This window comes from Scyliorhinus torazame, chromosome 10 (assembly GCF_047496885.1).
Source record: "Scyliorhinus torazame isolate Kashiwa2021f chromosome 10, sScyTor2.1, whole genome shotgun sequence".
Lineage (NCBI taxonomy): Eukaryota > Metazoa > Chordata > Chondrichthyes > Carcharhiniformes > Scyliorhinidae > Scyliorhinus > Scyliorhinus torazame.
In genome coordinates, this window is record NC_092716.1 from 124833186 (window position 1) to 124855289 (window position 22104).

Below are 22104 nucleotides of genomic sequence, written 5' to 3' on the forward strand. Positions count from 1 at the left end.
CTCCAGTCAAGAGTATGGCAGCCGGGAGAAGATGATGACATAGAGTCTGATTCCCACCAAACGAATCCCTTTGCGACTCTGTTCGCTTTAGAGCAATGAGGTGTCCAGATGATGGTTAAAAAGGAACCGATGGAGAATAATGGTGTCCTTTCTGATGGAACCTGCACCAAGTTTGTAATGTATGTTTGTTTGTTATTGTGAATGCTGAATGTTGTTTGTTGATTTAAAGATTTCATGGTCCCACGCCACATCTTGATGCAATCAAAACTACCCTTCTGACGCCAAATGGCTGTTAGAGGAACAAGTTTGTCCACAGACAAGCGATCATAGCTACTCTTCTGCTTTGAAGGTAGAAGTTAGCAACAAATGCAACCCCCACGACGACCACAAATTCTTACCGTTCTTGCCGGTCGCTCAGGCAGTGGAGAAACGGCACTGGTCCCCGCCCTGCCTTGGGACCCCCATCTGGTCAGCTACGCTCGGGTAGAGCACATACGGCACTGGTCACCGTCCTACCCGGGAATTACACCCATTCTTACCCGCCGCGGCCCATACGTACCCCATTTTGGCACTTTTAGTTCAAAACTCTTTGATTTGTTGATGGCGACCCTTAGGTTGCTTCCAAATGCTATTTACATCCTCAAACATTGGGATGGTAGATCGCACAGGCTGCGAGACGGCTCGCACTGTGTCAGTATTTTTTTTCTCGGATGTCTTGTCCCAAATATTTGGTTTAAAAATAAAATGAGGGAGTCACAGATGGTGACCAATTATAACGGGTAATTGGCAATAAAAGGACAGACAGACATACGAGATCTTAAACAAGATAATAACAGAAATTATGCTTGTGTTCATAGAACTCCAGTACCACAGAAGCCTCAAGAAGAAGAAAAGATGAAGACAACCAGTTGGATCTTAGCGGGATTCCTCCAGTTGCACACGGACGCTACCCCCCTGACCCCTACCACACAGGCCGTGAATGTTTCCCACCCCTGCCATACACTGTACCCTGGGATAGTTATCGATACACCGACGTGTTGTGACAAGTTCATAACCTGTCCTACGTTGTGGAAGCACTGTTAGTACTGGCGATACTCTGCAGTGTCGTTCAGACCCTTAGACTCAGGAAATGGCGGAGGAAAGCCTCCCGCACCCCGGTATACACCTTCAGATCCCCTATTTTCGGACTTCAACAAACCGCTCAACCCCTTTAAGTGAATTAAAGTACATCCTTTTTTTGTGTGTTTGTTTCGTCTAATAAAGAAATGTAAAACTCTGTGCTTGACTGCAAAGCCAGAGAAACCTGTGTTGCTGCTGTTGTACAGTTTAAAAGGTTGTAAATTCTTTTGATTGATTAAGGATAGTTTAGTTAAGGACAGTTAGAGGTTCCAGTTTTTTTATTATTTTGTAATGCATGCCTGAATGTCATAGCGCCCCGTAGAATTTATAATGATATATGTACATAAAAGTAATTTAGGTAAAGTTTGAATTCATAGGACAGAGTAGTGTAGGGCCTGTCCTTGCTTATGGGTGCCCGACTTAGGAGGAGAACGAAGAAGATGCAGTAATTTGATCCTTCACGCTTCGCATGTGAAGCGCGCGTACCAAAATCAGAGTCTGTAAAATGTTTCCCACAATATTGATTTTCAGCTACATGTTTGGCTGAACAGGCCTTACCCAGGAGTTCAATGTTTCCTTTACATGTCCTATGCCTATGCCAGAAACTCCAACGTCTCTAAGTGCTGGGTGTGTTCTTCTGTCCCCACCAATTCCCAAGTAGGTATCCCACTACAGCCTGTTCCTTTTAGTTTTTCCCAAAAGGCAGAATGGTACATTTTCCAAAATCATGACTCCACCCTTCCCTAATGTGGAGACACCAGAATCCAAAAAAATGATAAACGTTGAGGTTAAGAGATGGCGATCTGCAGGCCACCCATTAAACACTTTCAAGGGATGGTACCAACATATCTATGATCGGAGACAGGAACCACCCCAAGTAACCCTCCCAACTGGTCTTAATCATACTGGGACCATATCTTTAATCAGCTATGCATTTTGGGTAATGCATTGGGTAATGCATTTTGGAAGGTCTAATGCAGGTAGGGAATATACAGTGAATGGTAGAACCCTCAAGAGTATTGAAAGTCAAAGAGATCTAGGAGTACAGGTCCATAGGTCACTGAAAGGGGCAACACAGGTGGAGAAGGTAGTCAAGAAGGCATACGGCATGCTTGCCTTCATTGGCCGGGGCATTGAGTATAAGAATTGGCAAGTCATGTTGCAGCTGTATAGAACCTTAGTTAGGCCACACTTGGAGTATAGTGTTCAATTCTGGTCGCCACACTACCAGAAGGATGTGGAGGCTTTAGAGAGGGTGCAGAAGAGATTTACCAGAATGTTGCCTGGTATGGAGGGCATTAGCTATGAGGAGCGGTTGAATAAACTCGGTTTGTTCTCACTGGAACGAAGGAGGTTGAGGGCGACCTGATAGTGGTCTACAAAATTATGAGGGGCATAGACAGAGTGGATAGTCAGAGGGTTTTCCCCGGGGTAGAGGGGTCAATTACTAGGGGGCATAGGTTTAAGGTGAGAGGGGCATGGTTTAGAGTAGATGTACGAGGCATGTTTTTTACGCAGAGGGTAGTGGGTGCCTGGAACTCGCTACCGGAGGAGGTGGTGGAAGCAGGGACGATAGTGACATTTAAGGGGCATCTTGACAAATACATGAATAGGATGGGAATAGAGGGATACGGACCCAGGAAGTGTAGAAGATTGTAGTTTAGTCGGGCAGCATGGTCGGCACGGGCTTGGAGGGCCAAAGGGCCTGTTCCTGTGCTGTACATTTCTTTGTTCTTTTGTATAGTTATAGTGCATGGAATGCTGGATACAGTAAATGTAAATATTATTTGGATGTGAGTAACAATAAAATGTGCATTCATGACACAAGGAAGGTAGTGGTCCATGGACATGAAGGGTAAAAAGGACCTGCAAAGATGGAACACGCTCCCACTCTCCCTCGCGGGGAGAGTCCAGACGATCAAAATGAACGTGCTGCCCAGGTAACTCTTCCTATTCAGATCCATCCCAATCTACATCCCCAAGGCCTTTTTCAAAGCACTGGACAAACTAATAATGGCGTTCGTATGGAGGGGGAAGAATGCGAGGATCCCAAAGAAGGTCTTGCAAAAAACAAAATCCGGCAGGGGCTAGCCCTCCCAAACCTACAATTCTATCACTGGGCGGCGATGGACGAGCGAATAAGGGGATGGATCAAGGAGCCAGAAGCCGAGTGGGTACGCGTGGAGGAGGCCTCCTGCAAGGGGACCTCCCTCCGGGCCCTCGCCACGCCAGCACTCCCATCCCCACCCAAAAAACACTCCAGCAGCCCGGTGGTGACAGCCACCCTCCAGTCCTGGAACCAACTACGGCAGCAACTTGGCCTGACCGAAATGTTGGACAAAGCTCCCATCTGCAACAACCATAGGTTCACACCAGCACTGACTGACGCCACCTTCAAAAGGTGGGGACAGGACGGAAGGACATTGACAGTCAGGGACCTATACTCGGACAGCAGGATCGCAACAATGGACGAACTGACAGAGAAATTCCAGCTAGCCAGGGGGAACGAGCTAAGGTACCTGCAATTCAAAAACTTCCTACGAAAGGAGACAAGGACATACCCACAACTGCCACGACAGACATGAATGGTTATTGGACGCAAACATACCAGAGAAAGGAAACTGTAGCGACATGTATGACCAACTGGTAGAAGGGGCCGACACCGTACTGGACACAACAAGAATGAAATGGGAGGAGGACCTGGGGGTCGAAATAGGGTGGGGACTCTGGAGCGAAGCACTGCATAGGGTCAACTCCACCTCCATGTGCGCAAGGCTCAGCCTGACGCAATTAAAAGTGGTACATAGAGCCCACTTAACAAGAACCCGTATGAGTAGTTTATTCCCGGAGGTGGAGGATAGATGTGAAGGAGGCCCGGCCAACCACGCCCACATGTTCTGGTCTTCCCCCAGACTTGTGGAGTACTGGACAGCCTTCTTCGAGGCAATGTCCAAAGTGGTGGGGGTGAGGTGGAGCCACGCCCGAAAGTGGCGGAATCGACCAGCCAGATCTATTCCTGGGGAGGAGGGCAGACGCCCTTGCCTTTGCCTCCCTGATCATCCACCGTAGAATCCTATTCGGCTGGCGGTCAGCAGCACCGCCCAAAGCTGCAGACTGGCTGTCTGACCTCTCGGAATCTCTCCAAACGTTACAGCACAGGAGGCCATTCGGCCCATCTTGTCCATGCCAGTCTGAGGACACCCAAGTGTCCTTTCTGATCCCACCTTCCTGCGCCCGCTCCATACTCCTCTATCTTACAACATCAGATCATAGCATTTACAGTGCAGAAGGAGGCCATTCGGCCCATCGAGTCTGCACCGGCTCTTGGAAAGAGCACCCCACCCAAGGTCAACACTTCCACCCTATCCCCATAACCCAGTAACCCCACCCAACACTAAGGGCAATTTTGGACACTAAAGGCAATTTATCATGGCCAATCCACCTAACCTGCACATCTTTGGACTGTGGGAGGAAACCGGAGCACCCGGAGGAAACCCACGCATACACGGGGAGGATGTGCAGACTCCGCACAGACAGTGACCCAAGCCGGGAATCGAACCTGGGACCCTGGAGCTGTGAAGCAATTGTGCTAACCACTATGCTACCGTGCTGCCCGGTACTTTTTAAAAAGAGTACAGGTACTATTTTAAAGAGTTTAGGAGTCTCTGCCTCCGCCGCCAACTCAGGCAGTGAATTCCAGACTCCTAACACCCAATGTATAAAAATGTTCTTTCTCACGTGATAGTGAGATGAGGAATAGGGAGAGAGAGCAATTAAACACGTGGCTACAGGGATGGTGCAGGCGGGAGGGATTCAGATTTCTGGATAACTGGGGCTCTTTCTGGGGAAGGTGGGACCTCTACAAACAGGATGGTCTACATCTGAACCTGCGGGGCACAAATATCCTGGGGGGGGAGATTTGTTAGTGCTCTTTGGGGGGGTTTAAACTAATGCAGCAGGGGCATGGGAACCTGGATTGTAGTTTTAGGGTAAGGGAGAATGAGAGTATAGAGGTCAGGAGCTCAGATTTGACGTCGCAGGAGGGGGCCAGTGTTCAGGTAGGTGGTTTGAAGTGTGTCTACTTCAATGCCAGGAGTATATGAAATAAGGTAGGGGAACTGGCAGCATGGGTTGGTACCTGGGACTTCGATGTTGTGGCCATTTCGGAGACATGGATAGAGCAGGGGCAGGAATGGATGTTGCAGGTTCCGGGGTTTAGGTGTTTTAGTAAGCTCAGAGAAGGAGGCAAAAGAGGAGGAGGTGTGGTGCTGCTAGTCAAGAGCAGTATTACGGTGGCGGAGAGGATGCTAGATGGGGACTCATCTTCCGAGGTAGTATGGGCTGAGGTTAGAAACATGAAAGGAGAGGTCACACTGTTGGGAGTCTTCTATAGGCCTCCAAATAGTTCTAGGGATGTAGAGGAAAGGATGGCGAGGATGATCCTGGACAAGAGCAAAAGTAACAGGGTAGTTATTATGGGAGACTTTAACTTTCCAAATATTGACTGGAAAAGATATAGTTCGAGTACATTAGATGGGTCGTTTTTTGTACAGTATGTGCAGGAGGGTTTCCTGACACAGTTTGTTGACAGGCCAACAAGAGGCGAGGCCACATTGGATTTGGTTTTGGGTAATGAACCAGGCCAGGTGTTGGATTTGGAGGTAGGTGAGCACTTTGGGGACAGTGACCACAATTCGGTGACGTTTACGTTAAGGATGGAAAGGGATAAGTATACACCGCAGGGCAAGAGTTATAGCTGGGGGAAGGGAAATTATGATGCCATTAGACGTGACTTGGGGGGGATAAGGTGGAGAAGTAGGCTGCAAGTGTTGGACACACTGGATAAGTGGAGCTTGTTCAAGGATCAGGTACTGCGTGTTCTTGATAAGTAAGTCCCGGTCAGGCAGGGAGGAAGGTGCCGAGCGAGGGAACCGTGGTTTACCAAAGAAGTGGAATCTCTTGTTAAGAGGAAGAAGGAGGCCTATGTGAAGAGGAGGTGTGATGTTTCAGTTGGGGCGATTGATAGTTACAAGGTAGCGAGGAAGGATCTAAAGAGAGAGCTAAGACGAGCAAGGAGGGGACATGAGAAGTATTTGGCAGGAAGGATCAAGGAAAACCCAAAAGCTTTCTATAGGTATGTCAGGAATAAGCGAATGACTAGGGAAAGAGTAGGACCAGTCAAGGACAGGGATGGGAAGTTGTGTGTAGAGTCTGAAGAGATAGGCGAGATACTAAATGAATATTTTTCGTCAGTATTCACTCAGGAAAAAGATAATATTGTGGAGGAGAATGCTGAGCTCCAGGTAAATAGATTAGATGGCATTGAGGTACGTAGGGAAGAGGTGTTGGCAATTCTGGACAGGCTGAAAATAGATAAGTCCCCGGGACCTGATGGGATTTATCCTAGGATTCTCTGGGAGGCCAGGGAAGAGATTGCTGGACCTTTGGCTTTGATTTTTATGTCATCATTGGCTACAGGAATAGTGCCAGAGGACTGGAGGACAGCAAATGTGGTCCCTTTGTTCAAAAAGGGGAGCAGAGACAACCCCGGCAACTATAGACCGGTGAGCCTCACGTCTGTAGTGGGTAAAGTCTTGGAGGGGATTATAAGAGACAAGATTTATAATCATCTAGATAGGAATAATATGATCAGGGATAGTCAGCATGGCTTTGTGAAGGGTAGGTCATGCCTCACAAACCTTATCGAGTTCTTTGAGAAGGTGACTGAACAGGTAGACGAGGGTAGAGCAGTTGATGTGGTGTATATGGATTTCAGCAAAGCGTTTGATAAGGTTCCCCACGGTAGGCTATTGCAGAAAATACGGAGGCTGGGGATTGAGGGTGATTTAGAGATGTGGATCAGAAATTGGCTAGCTGAAAGAAGACAGAGGGTGGTGGTTGATGGGAAATGTTCAGAATGAAGTTCAGTCACAAGTGGAGTACCACAAGGATCTGTTCTGGGGCCGTTGCTGTTTGTCATTTTTATCAATGACCTAGAGAAAGGCGCAGAAGGGTGGGTGAGTAAATTGCAGACGATACTAAAGTCGGTGGTGTTGTCGATAGTGTGGAAGTAGCAGGTTACAGAGGGATATAGATAAGCTGCAGTGCTGGGCTGAGAGGTGGCAAATTGAGTTTAATGTAGAGAAGTGTGAGGTGATTCACTTTGGAAGGAATAACAGGAATGTGGAATATTTGGCTAATGGAAAAGTTCTTGAAAGTGTGGATGAGCAGAGGGATCTAGGTGTCCATGTACATAGATCCCTGAAAGTTGCCACCCAGGTTGATAGGGTGGTGAAGAAGGCCTATGGAGTGTTGGCCTTTATTGGTAGAGGGATTGAGTTCCGGAGTCAGGAGGTCATGTTGCAGCTGTACAGAACTCTGGTACGGCCGCATTTGGAGTATTGCGTACAGTTCTGGTCACCGCATTATAGGAAGGACGTGGAGGCTTTGGAGCGGGTGCAGAGGAGATTTACCAGGATGTTGCCTGGTATGGAGGGAAAATCTTATGAGGAAAGGCTGATGGAATTGAGGTTGTTTTCGTTAGAGAGAAGGTTAAGAGACTTCAATAGAGGCATACAAAATGATCAGGTTAGATAGGGTGGACAGTGAGAGCCTTCTCCCGCGGATGGAAATGGCTAGCACGAGGGGACATAGCCTTAAACTGAGGGGTAATAGATATAGGATAGAGGTCAGAGGTAGGTTCTTTACGCAAAGAGTAGTGAGGCCGTGGAATGCCCTACCTGCTACAGTAGTGAACTCGCCAACATTGAGGGCATTTAAAAGTTTATTGGATAAACATATGGATGATAATGGTATAGTGTAGGTTAGATGGTTTTTGTTTCGGTGCAACATCGTGGGCCGAAGGGCCTGTACTGCGCTGTATTGTTCTATGTTCATGTCCTCTCTACACCTTCTGCTATCTTGAATCATTTTCGAATGCTTTGTCATTGTGGTTGATTTAAATTTTGGTGTAAGCTAGATATTGTGTTGTTTGTCTGTTGTTTTATTCATATTCAGCATCGATTTGTAACTCACTCACAATAAATTCATGATTTTAAACTGAAACTAAAGTACCTGATTTGTCAGCATGATATGCCCCTATTCACTGAACCATTCAGGAGCATCCAGTAAGAGTCCTGTTTTACCAGGGAAGGAGCATGTTTTTTTAGAGGTGGCGTCTTGTAATATCCACATTCGTTCAGGAATGAATGTTCAGTGAATGATGGATTAAGATGCGTATTAATTGCATCCCATAATATCCACACTAATCTTGAGGCAGTCTGAATATCCTTTGGGGAATCAGATGTGGAAATGCCCCTTATGCTGTGTGAGAAGATCCAGCTGAGAAACCTGTTTACTCGGTGCTTTGTACTGAACGTTTGACTGGAGCAATCCCAACTAGGAGAAAGGGCCTGGAAGTTGGGATTTTCGTTCCAAGATGGTGGAGAACCCAGCCGTCAAGCTGGGTGACCCTGGAATGAATGAAGGGATGCTGGGTGAGGAGGTGGGCTGGATGGAAATCCAGTCTTGGAGGACCAGCACTGTATTGAAGTTTAAAAAACAAAGAAACATAAAACAGGAGTTACCCCTCACACATTCCCGACATCCCATCCATGCCAAATGGGGCAGCATGGTGACACAGTGGTTAGCACTGTTGCCTCACAACGCCAGGGACCTGGGTTCAATTCCGGCCTCGGGTGACTATGTGGAGTTTGTGCGTTCTTCCCGTATCTGCATGGGTTTCCTCCAGGTGCTCCGGTTATCTCCCACAATCCAAGGATGTGCAGGTGAGGTAGATTGGCTGTGCTTGGCATCCAACGGTTAGGTAGATTGGCAATCTAGTGTCCAAAGAAGTGCAGATTAGATGGAAGGCCATGCTAAATTGCCCCTTAGTGTCCAGGGATGTGCTGGTTCGGTGGGGTTACGGGAAAAGAACGAGGGTGTGGGCCTTGATGGATGCTCTTTTGGAGGATTGGTGCAGACCTGATGGGCCAAATGGCCTCCTTCGACACTAGAGATTCTATGGATTCTATTTCCCAGCCACTTGCCACCATGTCCCCTCATACACTCCATGCAAACCTCTGCCCCCATAGCCTCCATGCCAATTTAGTGTAAACTCACCTCATTCCCACCACTTGCTAATGGTAAAGTTCTTGAAAGTGTGGCTGAGCAGAGGGATCTAGGTGTCCATGTACATAGATCCCTGAAAGTTGCCACCCAGGTTGATAGGGTTGTGAAGAAGGCCTATGGAGTGTTGGCCTTTATTGGTAGAGGGATTGAGTTCCGGAGTCGGGAGGTCATGTTGCAGCTGTACAGAACTCTGGTCCGGCCGCATTTGGAGTATTGCGTACAGTTCTGGTCACCGCATTATAGGAAGGACGTGGAGGCTTTGGAGCGGGTGCAGAGGAGATTTACCAGGATGTTGCCTGGTATGGAGGGAAAATCTTATGAGGAAAGGCTGACGGACTTGAGGTTGTTTTCGTTGGAGAGAAGAAGGTTAAGAGGAGACTTAATAGAGGCATACAAAATGATCAGGGGGTTGGATAGGGTGGACAGTGAGAGCCTTCTCCCGCGGATGGATATGGCTGGCACGAGGGGACATAACTTTAAACTGAGGGGTAATAGATATAGGACAGAGGTCAGAGGTAGGTTCTTTACGCAAAGAGTAGTGAGGCCGTGGAATGCCCTACCTGCTACAGTAGTGAACTCGCCAACATTGAGGGCATTTAAAAGTTTATTGGATAAACATATGGATGATAATGGCATAGTGTAGGTTAGATGGCTTTTGTTTCGGTGCAACATCGTGGGCCGAAGGGCCTGTACTGCGCTGTATTGTTCTATGTTCTATGTTCTATGTACTTGTTGCCCTTCCACCACCCATACCAACTCCCTCACCATCCACAATGGGCAAATTTCAGGACCCATGCTCGGGTTAAATAAAATGAAGTTCCAAGTGTCTGTTGCAGACTTTATTTTTATAAAAGAACATTCATTCATTTTTAAAAATTACTACATTTAAATTATTTCAATTTCATTATGGGTGGCATGGTGCCTCACAGTGCCAGGACCCGGGTTCAATTCTGTCCTTGGGTGACTGTTTGGAGTTTGCACTTTCTCCCCCAGTCTGTTTGGGTTTCCTCCGGATGCTCAGGTTTCCTCCCACAGTCCAAAGATGTGCGGGTTAGGTAGATTGGCCATGCTAAATTGTCCCTGAGTATCCAAAGGTTAGGTGGGGTTATGGGGTTACAGGGATGAGGCAGGGGAGTGGGCCCAGGTAGGATACTCTTTCAGATGGTCAGTGCAGACTCTATGGGCCGAATGGCCTCATTCTGCACTGTAGGGATTCTATGATTATCCCTTCTGGAAACAAACATTTCATTGAATTGCCCCTATTAAAATCAAACAATGAAATTGGTAGTCCCACTCCATGCTGTCCATAACCACTTTTTAAAAACGTCATTCCTGGAATTGCCCTTGAAGCAGTTCAGAGTCAACCATGTTGCTGTGAATCTGGAGTGGGCCTGACCAGGTAAAGATGGCAGATTTCCTTCCATAAAGGACATCAGGGAATCAGATAGGTTTTTACAAACATGGATAATGGTCATCATCAGACTTAAATTGCAGATTTTTATTGAATTCAAATTTCACCATTTGCTGTGGTAGGATTTGAACTTGGATCTGCAGAGCATTTCCCTGGGTACCTCGATTACTAGTCCAGTAACAATACCACAAAGCCACTGTAGCAGTCAATCACACTGTGAAATGATAGGCACCTTACTTGTGACAATGGATGGTTGTGAAATCTGTCATGCACATTAATCCAGTCAATCCCTGAGGCTTGTGTAAACAGACAGAGTAAAAGGCAACATTTTTCAAACATAAGTAAGATAAAAGCAAATTACTGCAGATTCTGGAATCTGAAACAAAAACAGGAAATGCTAGACAGCAGGTCTGACAGCATCTGTGGAGATAGAACAGAGCTAATGTTTAGAAACTGCATTACTTAGTCAGAGCCGATACTCCAGACAGTTTTTTCCAAGTTAAAGACAGGCAGCGGGATTCTCCGTTGGTGGGATCCTCTGCTCTTCCAGCAGCGCAGCCACGCCCGCGGGTTTCCCGACGGCATGAGGTGGCCACAATGGGAAATCCCATTGGCCATCTGCGGGTACGGATAATCCTGCTTCTGACAGAGGCATGCCGCACCAGAAAATGGGCAACCCCATTGGCCGGCTGGTGGAACGAAGAATCCTGCCCAGGAGTTTTTAATGCTTATTTAATTTGACAGCTCCCTTGAGCTTGATAGTCTTCTTGACATTTTTGGCAATTGTTTTTGACAATTTCAATGGGCTCTCATTGTAATGGGTTTGCGCACTTACTATGCACATTCATGTCTAATCTTTATATATCTGAATTGATAGCTTCGTTTCCCAAAGTTAGCTTTGCTCCCCAAAGGTGTTGGGTGACCATATTCAAACGGGTACATTTCCACTTCACAAGGGTACCCAATCTATCCAAACAAATGAACAAAGTTCAGACCAACTCCTATCAGGTTTAATCTGCACACGTTGGGTTTCAGACACCTCTCACCCCAAAACCACACAAGTCAAGGCAGATGTTGATTTCTATGGACAGGTGTGAAATGTGCAGATCCCGACCTGGCCCATTCCTGGTCTCATGGAAATGAGAGGTGATCGAGAGGAGGGGTCTTCTGGATTTGGGTGTCTTCTGCCACTGTCCTCATGATAGCGAGGCTCGCTGCTGATGCAAAAATCCAGACTGAAAAGAGAAAAATATCCATAGAACCCCTACTGTGCAAAAGGAGGCCATATGGCCTATCGAGCTGCACTGAACTTCTGAAAGAGCACCCTAGCAACGTTCACTCCCCCTCCCATATCCCGTGAGCCCACCTAACTTGAATATAATAATAATCTTTATTGTCACAAAGTAGGCTTAAATTAACACTGCAATGAAGTTACTGTGAAAATCCCATAGTTGCCACATTCCGGCGCCTGTTCGGGTACACAGAATTCAGAATGTCCAATTCACCTAACAGCACGTCTTTCGGGACTTGTGGGAGGAAACCGGCGCACCCGGAGGAAAAAAAAGTGCAAACTCTACACAGTCCCCAAGGTCAGAATTGAACCCGGTGCCTGGTGCTGTGAGGCAGCTGTGTTAACCACTGCCACCGTGGCGCCCTCATGATAAAACAGAAAGGGAATAAGGGGTCGAGGAGGCAGTGTTGGAGGGGGTGACCCTAATTCCATCTATGCTTCCCTTGTCCCTGTGACGTGACCTCTCCTGTGTCAGAGCCATGTCCAGCAGCAGATGTCTCTGCACTGGGCTGCTGCTGGTCAGAAGGTGCAGGCGCTACGATCTGAGACAGAATCTGCCTCATTTCACTCAGAGTTTCATTGCTTCTTTGCATAAGCTGACAAACAACCTCATTCTGCTGTTGACAAATCTCATTGTTTCTTTGCAGATGCTGGTTTTGAATCTCATTCTGCTGTCTCAGAACCTCATTCTGCTGCTGAAGGATCTCATTCTTTCTTTTTAGATGATGCTGAAGAATCTCATTGTTTATTTGCAGATTCTGACTAACATCCATCTTAAATTCAGTCAAAGTCTGTTGAAGCAAGTTAAGAGTGGCCTGATAACTCTCTGTACTTTGAACCTGTTCCTGATGTAAGTCCTTCAGAGGTTTCAGATCATATTCACTTTCTTCACCAGCAGCGTGGGCCTGATGTTGTCCGTGTGATCGTAAAGACAGCGGAGCTTCTGCTCCCAAAGCCGCAGGTTCCTCACCCCCAGAAGGATCGGAGCTCCCTCCCTCCACTACAGCAGCCAGAGCATCACAGGCCTCCTCCTTCACACAGGTCACAATATTTAACTTGAACTCACCAACACTACCCTCCAAATCAGACACCTTACCCTCCAGACACTCCTCTCCCTCCTCCATTGCAGCTGCCATGCCACATTGCTGTGAGGTATTAACCTCTGTCCCTTCCTCATCAGCCCTTTCAGGAATCTTGGACACTGCTGATGTCTCCATGGACACCTGTGTATCTGTCAGAGGAAGAAAATCACAATGATTATTTTTTGTCATATAAATTAACTCTCCCAATGGTTTAAACACTCATCTGCTCACATCACCTTCACTCATCCCCATATCTGATCCGCCATTGGTTATCGTGGAGTTGGAGAGGTCAAACAGCTTTCTGGTGAACTCCTCCTGTTCCTTCAGCTCCTTGATGTACGGAACCCGCCCTCCAGTCAATGAGCGCTCCTGGGCATTATGGACCAGCTTTACCTAAAGAAAGAAATTAAAATGAAAAATAAATCAGGGTCCAGACTTCGTTGTGTTGGCTTGTGGCACATTTTCCGAGTGTTGGAGACAGTTTTCAGCCTTCACCCAGGGGATTTCTGATTGGAGATCAATATTATGACAAAGTCAGAGCAATCTCCAAGGCAACTGCATTTAAAACATCTCATAAATTTTGAAAATAAACAATGTGATCTTTTGGCATTTTCTACTCAAAATCTCAAGATTTGAAATTTCAATAATTAACCTATATATTTAATATTCAGATATTTCCCTCTTGTCCATCACAAGGAAACTTGTGCATAAGCAACAGCTTCTTTCCATATTGATCTCTTCTTTTGGTGACGTTTGACGATCTGGTAAAAGGTTAAATTGACCTTCTTGAAATGATTGGACTGATGGTGGGAGAGGTTGGAGAGTCACTACTGAGGCAGACACTCTGAGACAGACAGTGCTGAGACAGACAGTGCTGAGACAGACAGTGCTGAGACAGACACGGTTGAGACAGACAGTGCTTTGGAAGGACAGCTCCCCTGTGTGAGCACTGGAGCGCAAAGAGTAGTGAGGCCGTGGAATGCCCTACCTGCTACAGTAGTGAACTCGCCAACATTGAGGGCATTTAAAAGTTTATTGGATAAACATATGGATGATAATGGTATAGTGTAGGTTAGATGGCTTTTGTTTCGGTGCAACATCGTGGGCCGAAGGGCCTGTACTGCGCTGTATTGTTCTATGTTCTAAACAACACAGACAAGTCTCAGTGTAAGGGAAGCAGGTGAGCTGCAGTGTGAATGTGCTGGTGTCTGTGGAGGTCAGATTGCTGCGAGAATGATTTGTCTCACATCTCGCATTGAATGTGTTCTCGCCAGTGTGATTAGCTGGCTGATTAGTCCGAGAATGATTTGTTACATATCATACCAGTGAATGGTTTGTCTTCTATGTGAATGTGTTCACAGAGGGAAGGTGGCTCAGGGTATGATTTGTTACATACATGTACACATGTGAATATATCGGTGTGCGCAAGAAGGCAATGAGTCCGAGAATAATTTGTCACATACCTTGCATGGGAAGGGTTTCTCCTCCGTGTGAAGGCATTTGTGTTTGCGGAGGTACGATGACTCTGAGAATGATTTGTCACACATTTTGCATGTGAAGGGTTTCTTCCCTGTGTGAATGCGTTGGTGTTGGCGAAGACCTGTTGACCGTGTGAATGATTTGTCACACACTTCACACAAGAAGGGTTTCTCACCTGTGTGAAGATATTGGTGTTGACGAAGATCTGTTGTCCGTGTGAACGATTTATCACACACCTTGCATGCGAAAAGTTTCTCACCTTTGTGAAGACGTTGGTGTTTATGGAGGGACGATAACCACGAGAATGATTTGTCACATATTTTGCACGTGAAGGGTTTCTCCCCTGTGTGAATGCTTTGGTGTTGATGGAGAGATGATAACCACGAGAATGATTTGTCACACGTTTCGCACGTGAAGGGTTTCTCCCCTGTGTGAAGACGTTTGTGTTTATGGAGGCCTGTTGACCGTGTGAACGATTTGTCACATATCTCACACGTGAAGGGTTTCTCACCAGTGTGAAGACGTTGATGTTTACGGAGGTATGATGACTCTGAGAATGATTTGTCACATATCTTGCATGGGAAGGGCTTCTCCCCCGTGTGAATGCGTTGGTGTTGACGGAGGGTCGATGATTGTGAGAAAGACTTTTCACAAACGTCGCACCTGAATGGTTTTGCCCCTGTGTGAATCATCTGGTGCCTCAGGAGCCTCATAGAATTCAGAAAACATTTATCACAAACACCACACCGGAATCGTTTCCCTTCCATGTGGCTGGCCTTGTGGCAACAGTATTTGTAACAAATGTACTGCAGACGATCTTATGACCTGTGGAACCCTCCTCACACCCGCACAGCCTCTCACCTGCAGGAATGAGTCACTTGTTCATGAGGCTCGATGAATGATTGGAGCTCTCACCACACTTGGAGTCGACTCACACTTCTTCCCAGCCTCACCCTGACCAATCACCCAAATTCGAACCTTCAGAAAGGTTGGTTCTGATGGAAGGTTCCACACCATTGACCAGTTTCAGATCTGATGAGATGTCTAAGTGCCCCTGACCCGACCGATTTCCAGATGATGGTTTCACTGCCCAACTGTCTCTGTGTTGAGCAATGCTATGAAGGGACTGGATGTCTTCCCACAGTTGTGCAGTTGTTCCATGGGTGATGGTCAGGATTTATCTGCGGTGTCTATCCTCTGTATTCTCTGGTATAGTACGGTGCAATCCTACTGTGAAACAGGAAAAGAAACATGATTTCCTCCAACTTCCTCTCCTCCTTTGCTAAAGGGGCTGACCCCTCAGTGAGAGACTGTTCCACAGTGAGTGACTGTTCCACAGTGAGTGCCAAGTCTGCTATTCCCCTGTGTGGGGATCAGATAAAAGTCCTATTTTTGTCCTCACGACTGTCACACATCCCCTGTTTCCAGATACTGGGGCTACTTTCCTCCACCCTGTCCATCTATTCCCTTCGAAACATATAAAATTAAGAAGGGAATAGATAGAAGCAGGGAGGTTGTTTCCACTGGCGGGTGAAACTGGAACGAGGGAGACATAGCCTCAAAATAAGGGGGAGCAGATTTACGACTGAGTTGAAGAGGAACGTCTTCACCCAAAGGGTCTGATTCTGTGGAATTCACTGCCCAGTGGGAGGCTACCCCGTTAAATGCTTTTAAGGCAAAGGCACACAGATTTTTGAGCAGCAAAGGAATAAAAGATTACAGTGAGTGGGCGGATAAGTGGACCTGAGTCCACAAGATCAGCTATGATCTTATTGAATCCCATGCACCGTGCAGACAATGGAAAAGACATTCAGGCGGAGTGTACAACAGGCTTTTAAGTTACCGAGCCTGTGTTATGCTGACAAAGACCAATTTTACCCTTGGAGAATTTAAAAACACTCAGGAAAAATGTTAATTCAGTGGAGATTGTGAAATTTCTCCCCTTGTTTTCCCAAATTATTTGAAGAAAACACTCTGAGCAGGAAGGACTGGAAGCTGAGGAAAATATTGCTTCTTCAGTGAAGCTGATTTTCATCCTGGGAAATTAGATACACTGCCCTTACTCAGGCTGCACATCCCAAATTCAGCTCACAGCACTGGGCAAAAGTATCAAATCCAAGCCGAGGCGTTTGGGAAAGGCCGAGGCCTTCAGGTCAAATCTTTAAAGAAGATATTAAAAGACATTTGAATAAATATGTCTCTGCCCCTCCCAGATAATTACACCTCACCTTCTCATATTCAGTAATGACCCATCAACAAAACTCAGCCTGTAAATCAAAAGGGAAATGCTTCAAATAAACACACTCAATATCCAACGCAGCCAATCAAACAGTTCAGCTCCCTGATTGACGGTACAGCCACTCACAGACAGGGAACAGTAGTCGCGCCCATAAGGAAATGTAAATCAAACTGCTCAGCCAATGACATTGGAAGGGGCGGGACCTTATTACCCGTGCTCCACCCAGTTCTGCGCAGCCGCTTTCCAGACACACCCGGTCCGAGCAACATTATTCCCGCACCTGCGCAGTGAGGAGGGGCAGGGTGGAATCAGGAGTCAAGCCGCGTTGCCTGCTGAGCGTTGTAGTTCTGCGGCGCGCAGCGGCAGTTGGAATGTGAGGGAGCGCGAGCCCGAGCGGTTGAGTGGATTTGAACAGCAGAGATTGAGCTTGGGGAGGAAGCAGAGCAATGGGAAGATTCACCATTGCAGCAGATTCTCTGCATACAACTGAAGGGGAAAATGTCGAAGAAGTCATTATAGTCACACTGCACATCACAGAAGAGTTGCAGGAGGAGGACAGTCATAATCTTTATTATTGTCACAAGTCAGCTTACATTAACACTGCAATGAAGTTATTGTGAAAATCCGTGAGTCTCCACAGACAGTGACCCAAACGGGAATCGAACCCGGGACCCTGGCGCTGTGAAGCAACAGTGCTACAGGAGTTCTTCCAGTGAGCCAGAGAAGACACAGCCAGAGTGAGACACAGCGAAGAGTGAGTTTGGGAATTTGAAGCTGGGTGGGCAGGAGATGCTTTTTATCCTTGGTAAGTGACTGGTAAGTAATTTGTCTTTTCATTTGTATATTTATTTACTTTTTCTTTTTTTGGAATTGTATTTGGATAAGTTAATCTAAGATTTAAGACATGGCAGGAGATCCCAGACCCGTGTCATGCTCCTTGTGTGCGATGTGGGAGCTCAGGGACATGGACACTGTCCCTGACTCCTTCACATCCAAGAAATGTGTCCAGTCGCAGCTCCTGTTAGACCGCTTGACAGGCTCTGGAACTGCGGATGGACTCACTTTGGAGCATCTGCGATGCTGAGGATGTCGTGAATAGCATGTTTAGCGAGTTGGTCATACCACAGGTGAAAGTTAGTGAGGGAGATAGAAAATGGGTGACCAAAAGACAGAGCAGGAGTAGGAAGGCAGTGCAGGAGTAGGAAGGCAGTGCAGGTGTCCCCTGTGGTCATCACCCTGCAAAACAGATATACCGCTTTGGATACTGTTGAGGGAAATTGCTCACAGGGGAAGGCAGCAGCAGCCAGGTTCGTGGCTGGCTCTGCTGCGCAGCTGGGCAGGAAGAAGAATGGCAGGGCTATAGTGATAGGAGACTTAATCGTAAGGGGAATAGACAGGCAGTTCTGCAGACCCAATTGAGACTGCAGGATGGTATGTTGCCTCCCTGGTGCAAGGGTCAAGGATGTCTTGGAGCGGCTGCAGGACATTCTGGGGGGTGGGGGGAGGGTGAACAGCCAGCTGTCATGGTGCAAATAGGCACCGACGATATAGATAAAAAATGGGATGAGGTCCTACAAGCTGAATTCAGGTAATTAGGAGTTAAACTAAAAAGTAGTATCTCAAAGGTAGTAATCTCAGGATTGCTACCAGTGCCACAAGCTAGTCAGAGTAGGAATGTCAGGATAGATAGGATGAATCCGTGGCTTGAGAGATGGTGCAAGAGGGAGGGATTCAAATTCCTGGGGCATCGAACATAGAACATAGAGCACTACAGCACAGAACAGGCTCTTCGGTCCTCGATGTTGTGCCGAGCATTGTCCGAAACCAAGATCAAGCTATCCCACTCCCTGTCATTCTGGTGTGCTCCATGTGCCTATCCAATAACCGCTTGAAAGTTCTGAAAGTGTCCAACTCCACTATTACAGTAGGCATTCCATTCCGCACCCTAACCACTCTCTGAGTAAAGAACCTACCTCAGATATCCCTCCTATATCTCCCACCCTGAATCTTATAGTTATGCTCCCTTGTAACAGCTACATCCACCCGAGGAAATAGTCTTTGAACGTCCACTCTATCTATCCCCCTCATTATCTTATAAACCTCTATTAAGTCGCCTCTCATTCTCCTCCACTCCAAAGAGAAAAGCCCTAGCTCCCTCAACCTTTCCTCATAAGACATATCCTTCAAACCAGGCAGCATCCAGGTAAATCTCCTTTGCAACCTTTCCAATGCTTCCACATCCTTCCTATAATGAGGTGACCAGATCTGCACACAATACTCCAAATGTGGTCTCACCAGGGTCATGTATAGTTGCAGCATAACCCCGCGGATCTTAAACTCAAGCCCCCTGTTAATAAACGCTAACACACTATAAGCCTTCTTCACGGCTTTATCCACTTGAGTGGCAACCTTCAGAGATCTGTGGACATGAACCCCAAGATCTCTCTGTTCCTCCACATTCCTCAGAACCCTGCCGTTGACCCTGTAATCCACATTCAAATTTTTTCTACCAAAATGAATCACCTCGCACTTATCAGGGTTAAACTCCATCTGCCATTTTCTGGCCCAGCTCTGCATCCTATCAATGTCTCTTTGCAGCCTACAACAGCCCTCCACCTCATCCACTACTCCACCAATCTTGGTGTCATCAGCAAATTTACTGACCCACCCGTCAGCTCCCTCCTCCAAGTCATTGATAAAAATCACAAATAGCAGAGGACCCAGCACTGATCCCTGTGGTACACCGCTGGTAACTGGTCTCCAGTCTGAACATTTTCCATCCACCACCCACCCTCTGTCTTCTACGTGATAGCCAGTTACTTATCCAATTGGCCAAATTTCCCTCTATCCCACACCTCCTTACTTTCTTCATGAGCCGACCATGGGGAACTTTATCAAATGCCAAACGTCTATGTATACGACAGCAACTTCTCTACCTTCATCTACGCACTTAGTTACCTCCTCAAAGAATTCAATCAAATTTGTGAGGCAAGACCTACCCTTCACAAATCCATGTTGATTATCCCGGATTAAGCTGCATCTTTCCAAATGGTCATAAATCATATCCTTCAGGACCTTTTCCATTATCTTCACGACCACCGAAGTAAGACTAACTGGCCTTTAATTACCAGGGTCATTCCTATTCCCTTTCTTGAACAGAGGAGCAACATCTCAGACACTCAGAAGGTAAGAAGGTAAGTAAGTGATTTTTATTTTTACTTTTATACCTTTTTTCAAATTGTGTGTGTCGGGGGGAAACTGAAGTGACATCACAGAAAAGCTGTGACCTGAGTGGCTGGTTGGGATTCTAACCTAAATTAAAAAAAAAAAAAATTGAGTATTTGGGAACTAATTAAACATAATAACTTAATTATAATTTAGAGGATATCTAAGCCAGAGATCGGAGAATATTATAGTTAGCTATCGCATTTCTATTAGAAATCTAGTGCTAGGAAACAGATAGTTGACAGTAACTTTGCAATTTAAAAAAAAAGTATTAAAAAAAAAAAGACAAATTTTAATTTTAATTAATTGACGCAATGTCAGTTAGAGGGGTGCTGTGCTCTGACTGTGAGATGTGGCAGGTCCGGCTTCCAGCGTCTCGGATGGCTTCATCTGCAGAAAGTGCACCCAACTGCAGCTCCTCACAGACCGCATGGTTCGGTTGGAGCAGCAATTGGATGCACTTAGGAGCATGCAGGTGGCGGAAAGCGTCATAGATCGCAGTTATGTAAATGTGGTCACACCCAAGGTGCAGGCAGAGAAATGGGTGACCACCAGAAAGGGCAGGCAGTCAGTGCAGGAATCCCCTGTGGTTGTCCCCCTCTCGAACAGATATACCCCTTTGGATACTGTCGGGGGGGATAGCCTATCAGGGGAAAACAGCAGCAGCCAGAGCAGTGGCACCACGGCTGGCTCTGATGTTCAGAAGGGAGGGTCAAAGCGCAGAAGAGTAATAGTAATAGGGGACTCTATAGTCAGGGGCACAGATAGGCGCTTCTGTGGACGTGAAAGAGACTCCAGGATGGTATGTTGCCTCCCTGGTGCCAGGGTCCAGGATGTCTCCGAACGGGTAGAGGGAATCCTGAAGGGGGAGGGCAAACAGGCAGAGGTCGTTGTACATATTGGTACTAACGACATAGGCAGGAAGGGGCATGAAGTCCTGCAGCAGGAGTTCAGGGAGCTAGGCAGAAAGTTAAAAGACAGGACCTCGAGGGTTGTAATCTCGGGATTACTCCATGTGCCACGTGCCAGTGAGGCTAGAAATAGGAAGATAGAGCAGACAAACACGTGGCTAAACAGCTGGTGTAGGAGGGAGGGTTTCCGTTATCTGGACCACTGGGAGCTCTTCCGGGGCAGGTGTGACCTGTATAAGATGGACGGGTTGCATCTAAACCGGAGAGGCATAAATATCCTGGCCGCGAGGTTTGCTAGTGTCACACGGGAGGGTTTAAACTAGTATGGCAGGGGGGTGGGCACGGGAGCAATAGGTCAGAAGGTGAGAGCATTGAGGGAGAACTAGGGAATAGGGACAGTGTGGCTCTGAGGCAGAGCAGACGGGGAGAAGTTGCTGAACACAGCGGGTCTGGTGGCCTGAAGTGCATATGTTTTAATGCAAGGAGCATTACGGGTAAGGCAGATGAACTTAGAGCTTGGATTACTACTTGGAACTAGGATGTTGTTGCCATTACAGAGACCTGGTTGAGGGAAGGGCAGGATCGGCAGCTAAACGTTCCAGGATTTAGATGTTTCAGGCGGGATAGAGGGGGATGTAAAAGGGGAGGCGGAGTTGCGCTACTTGTTCGGGAGAATATCACAGCTATACTGCGAGAGGACACCTCCGAGGGCAGTGAGGCTATATGGGTAGAAATCAGGAATAAGAAGGGTGCAGTCACAATGTTGGGGGTATACTACAGGCCTCCCAACAGCCAGCGGGAGATGGAGGAGCAGATAGGTAGACAGATTTTGGAAAAGAGTAAAAACAACAGGGTTGTGGTGATGGGAGACTTCAACTTCCCCAATATTGACTGGGACTCACTTAGTGCCAGGGGCTTAGACGGGGCGGAGTTTGTAAGGAGCATCCAGGAGGGCTTCTTAAAACAATATGTAAACAGTCCAACTAGGGAAGGGGCGGTACTGGACCTGGTATTGGGGAATGAGCCCGGCCAGGTGGTAGATGTTTCAGTAGGGGAGCATTTCGGTAACAGTGACCACAATTCAGTACGTTTTAAAGTACTGGTGGACAAGGATAAGAGTGGTCCGAGGATGAATGTGCTAAATTGGGGGAAGGCTAATTATAACAATATTAGGCAGGAACTGAAGAACATAGATTGGGGGCGGATGTTTGAGGGCA

The 22104-nt window shown here is 47.0% G+C and overlaps 1 protein-coding gene across 1 annotated transcript in view; it reads right to left on the bottom strand.

Moving 5' to 3' along the window:
- Positions 1 to 22104, bottom strand: part of LOC140430245 (uncharacterized) — a 100759-nt gene that overhangs the window by 46267 nt on the left and 32388 nt on the right. The window contains exons 3-6 of the mRNA XM_072517673.1: positions 15744 to 15874; positions 14497 to 15329; positions 13270 to 13426; positions 12379 to 13182 (exon numbers count right to left, since the gene is read on the bottom strand). Coding sequence (XP_072373774.1) covers positions 12379 to 13182; positions 13270 to 13426; positions 14497 to 15329; positions 15744 to 15874 — 1925 coding nt within the window. The remainder of the gene's footprint in view (positions 1 to 12378; positions 13183 to 13269; positions 13427 to 14496; positions 15330 to 15743; positions 15875 to 22104) is intronic.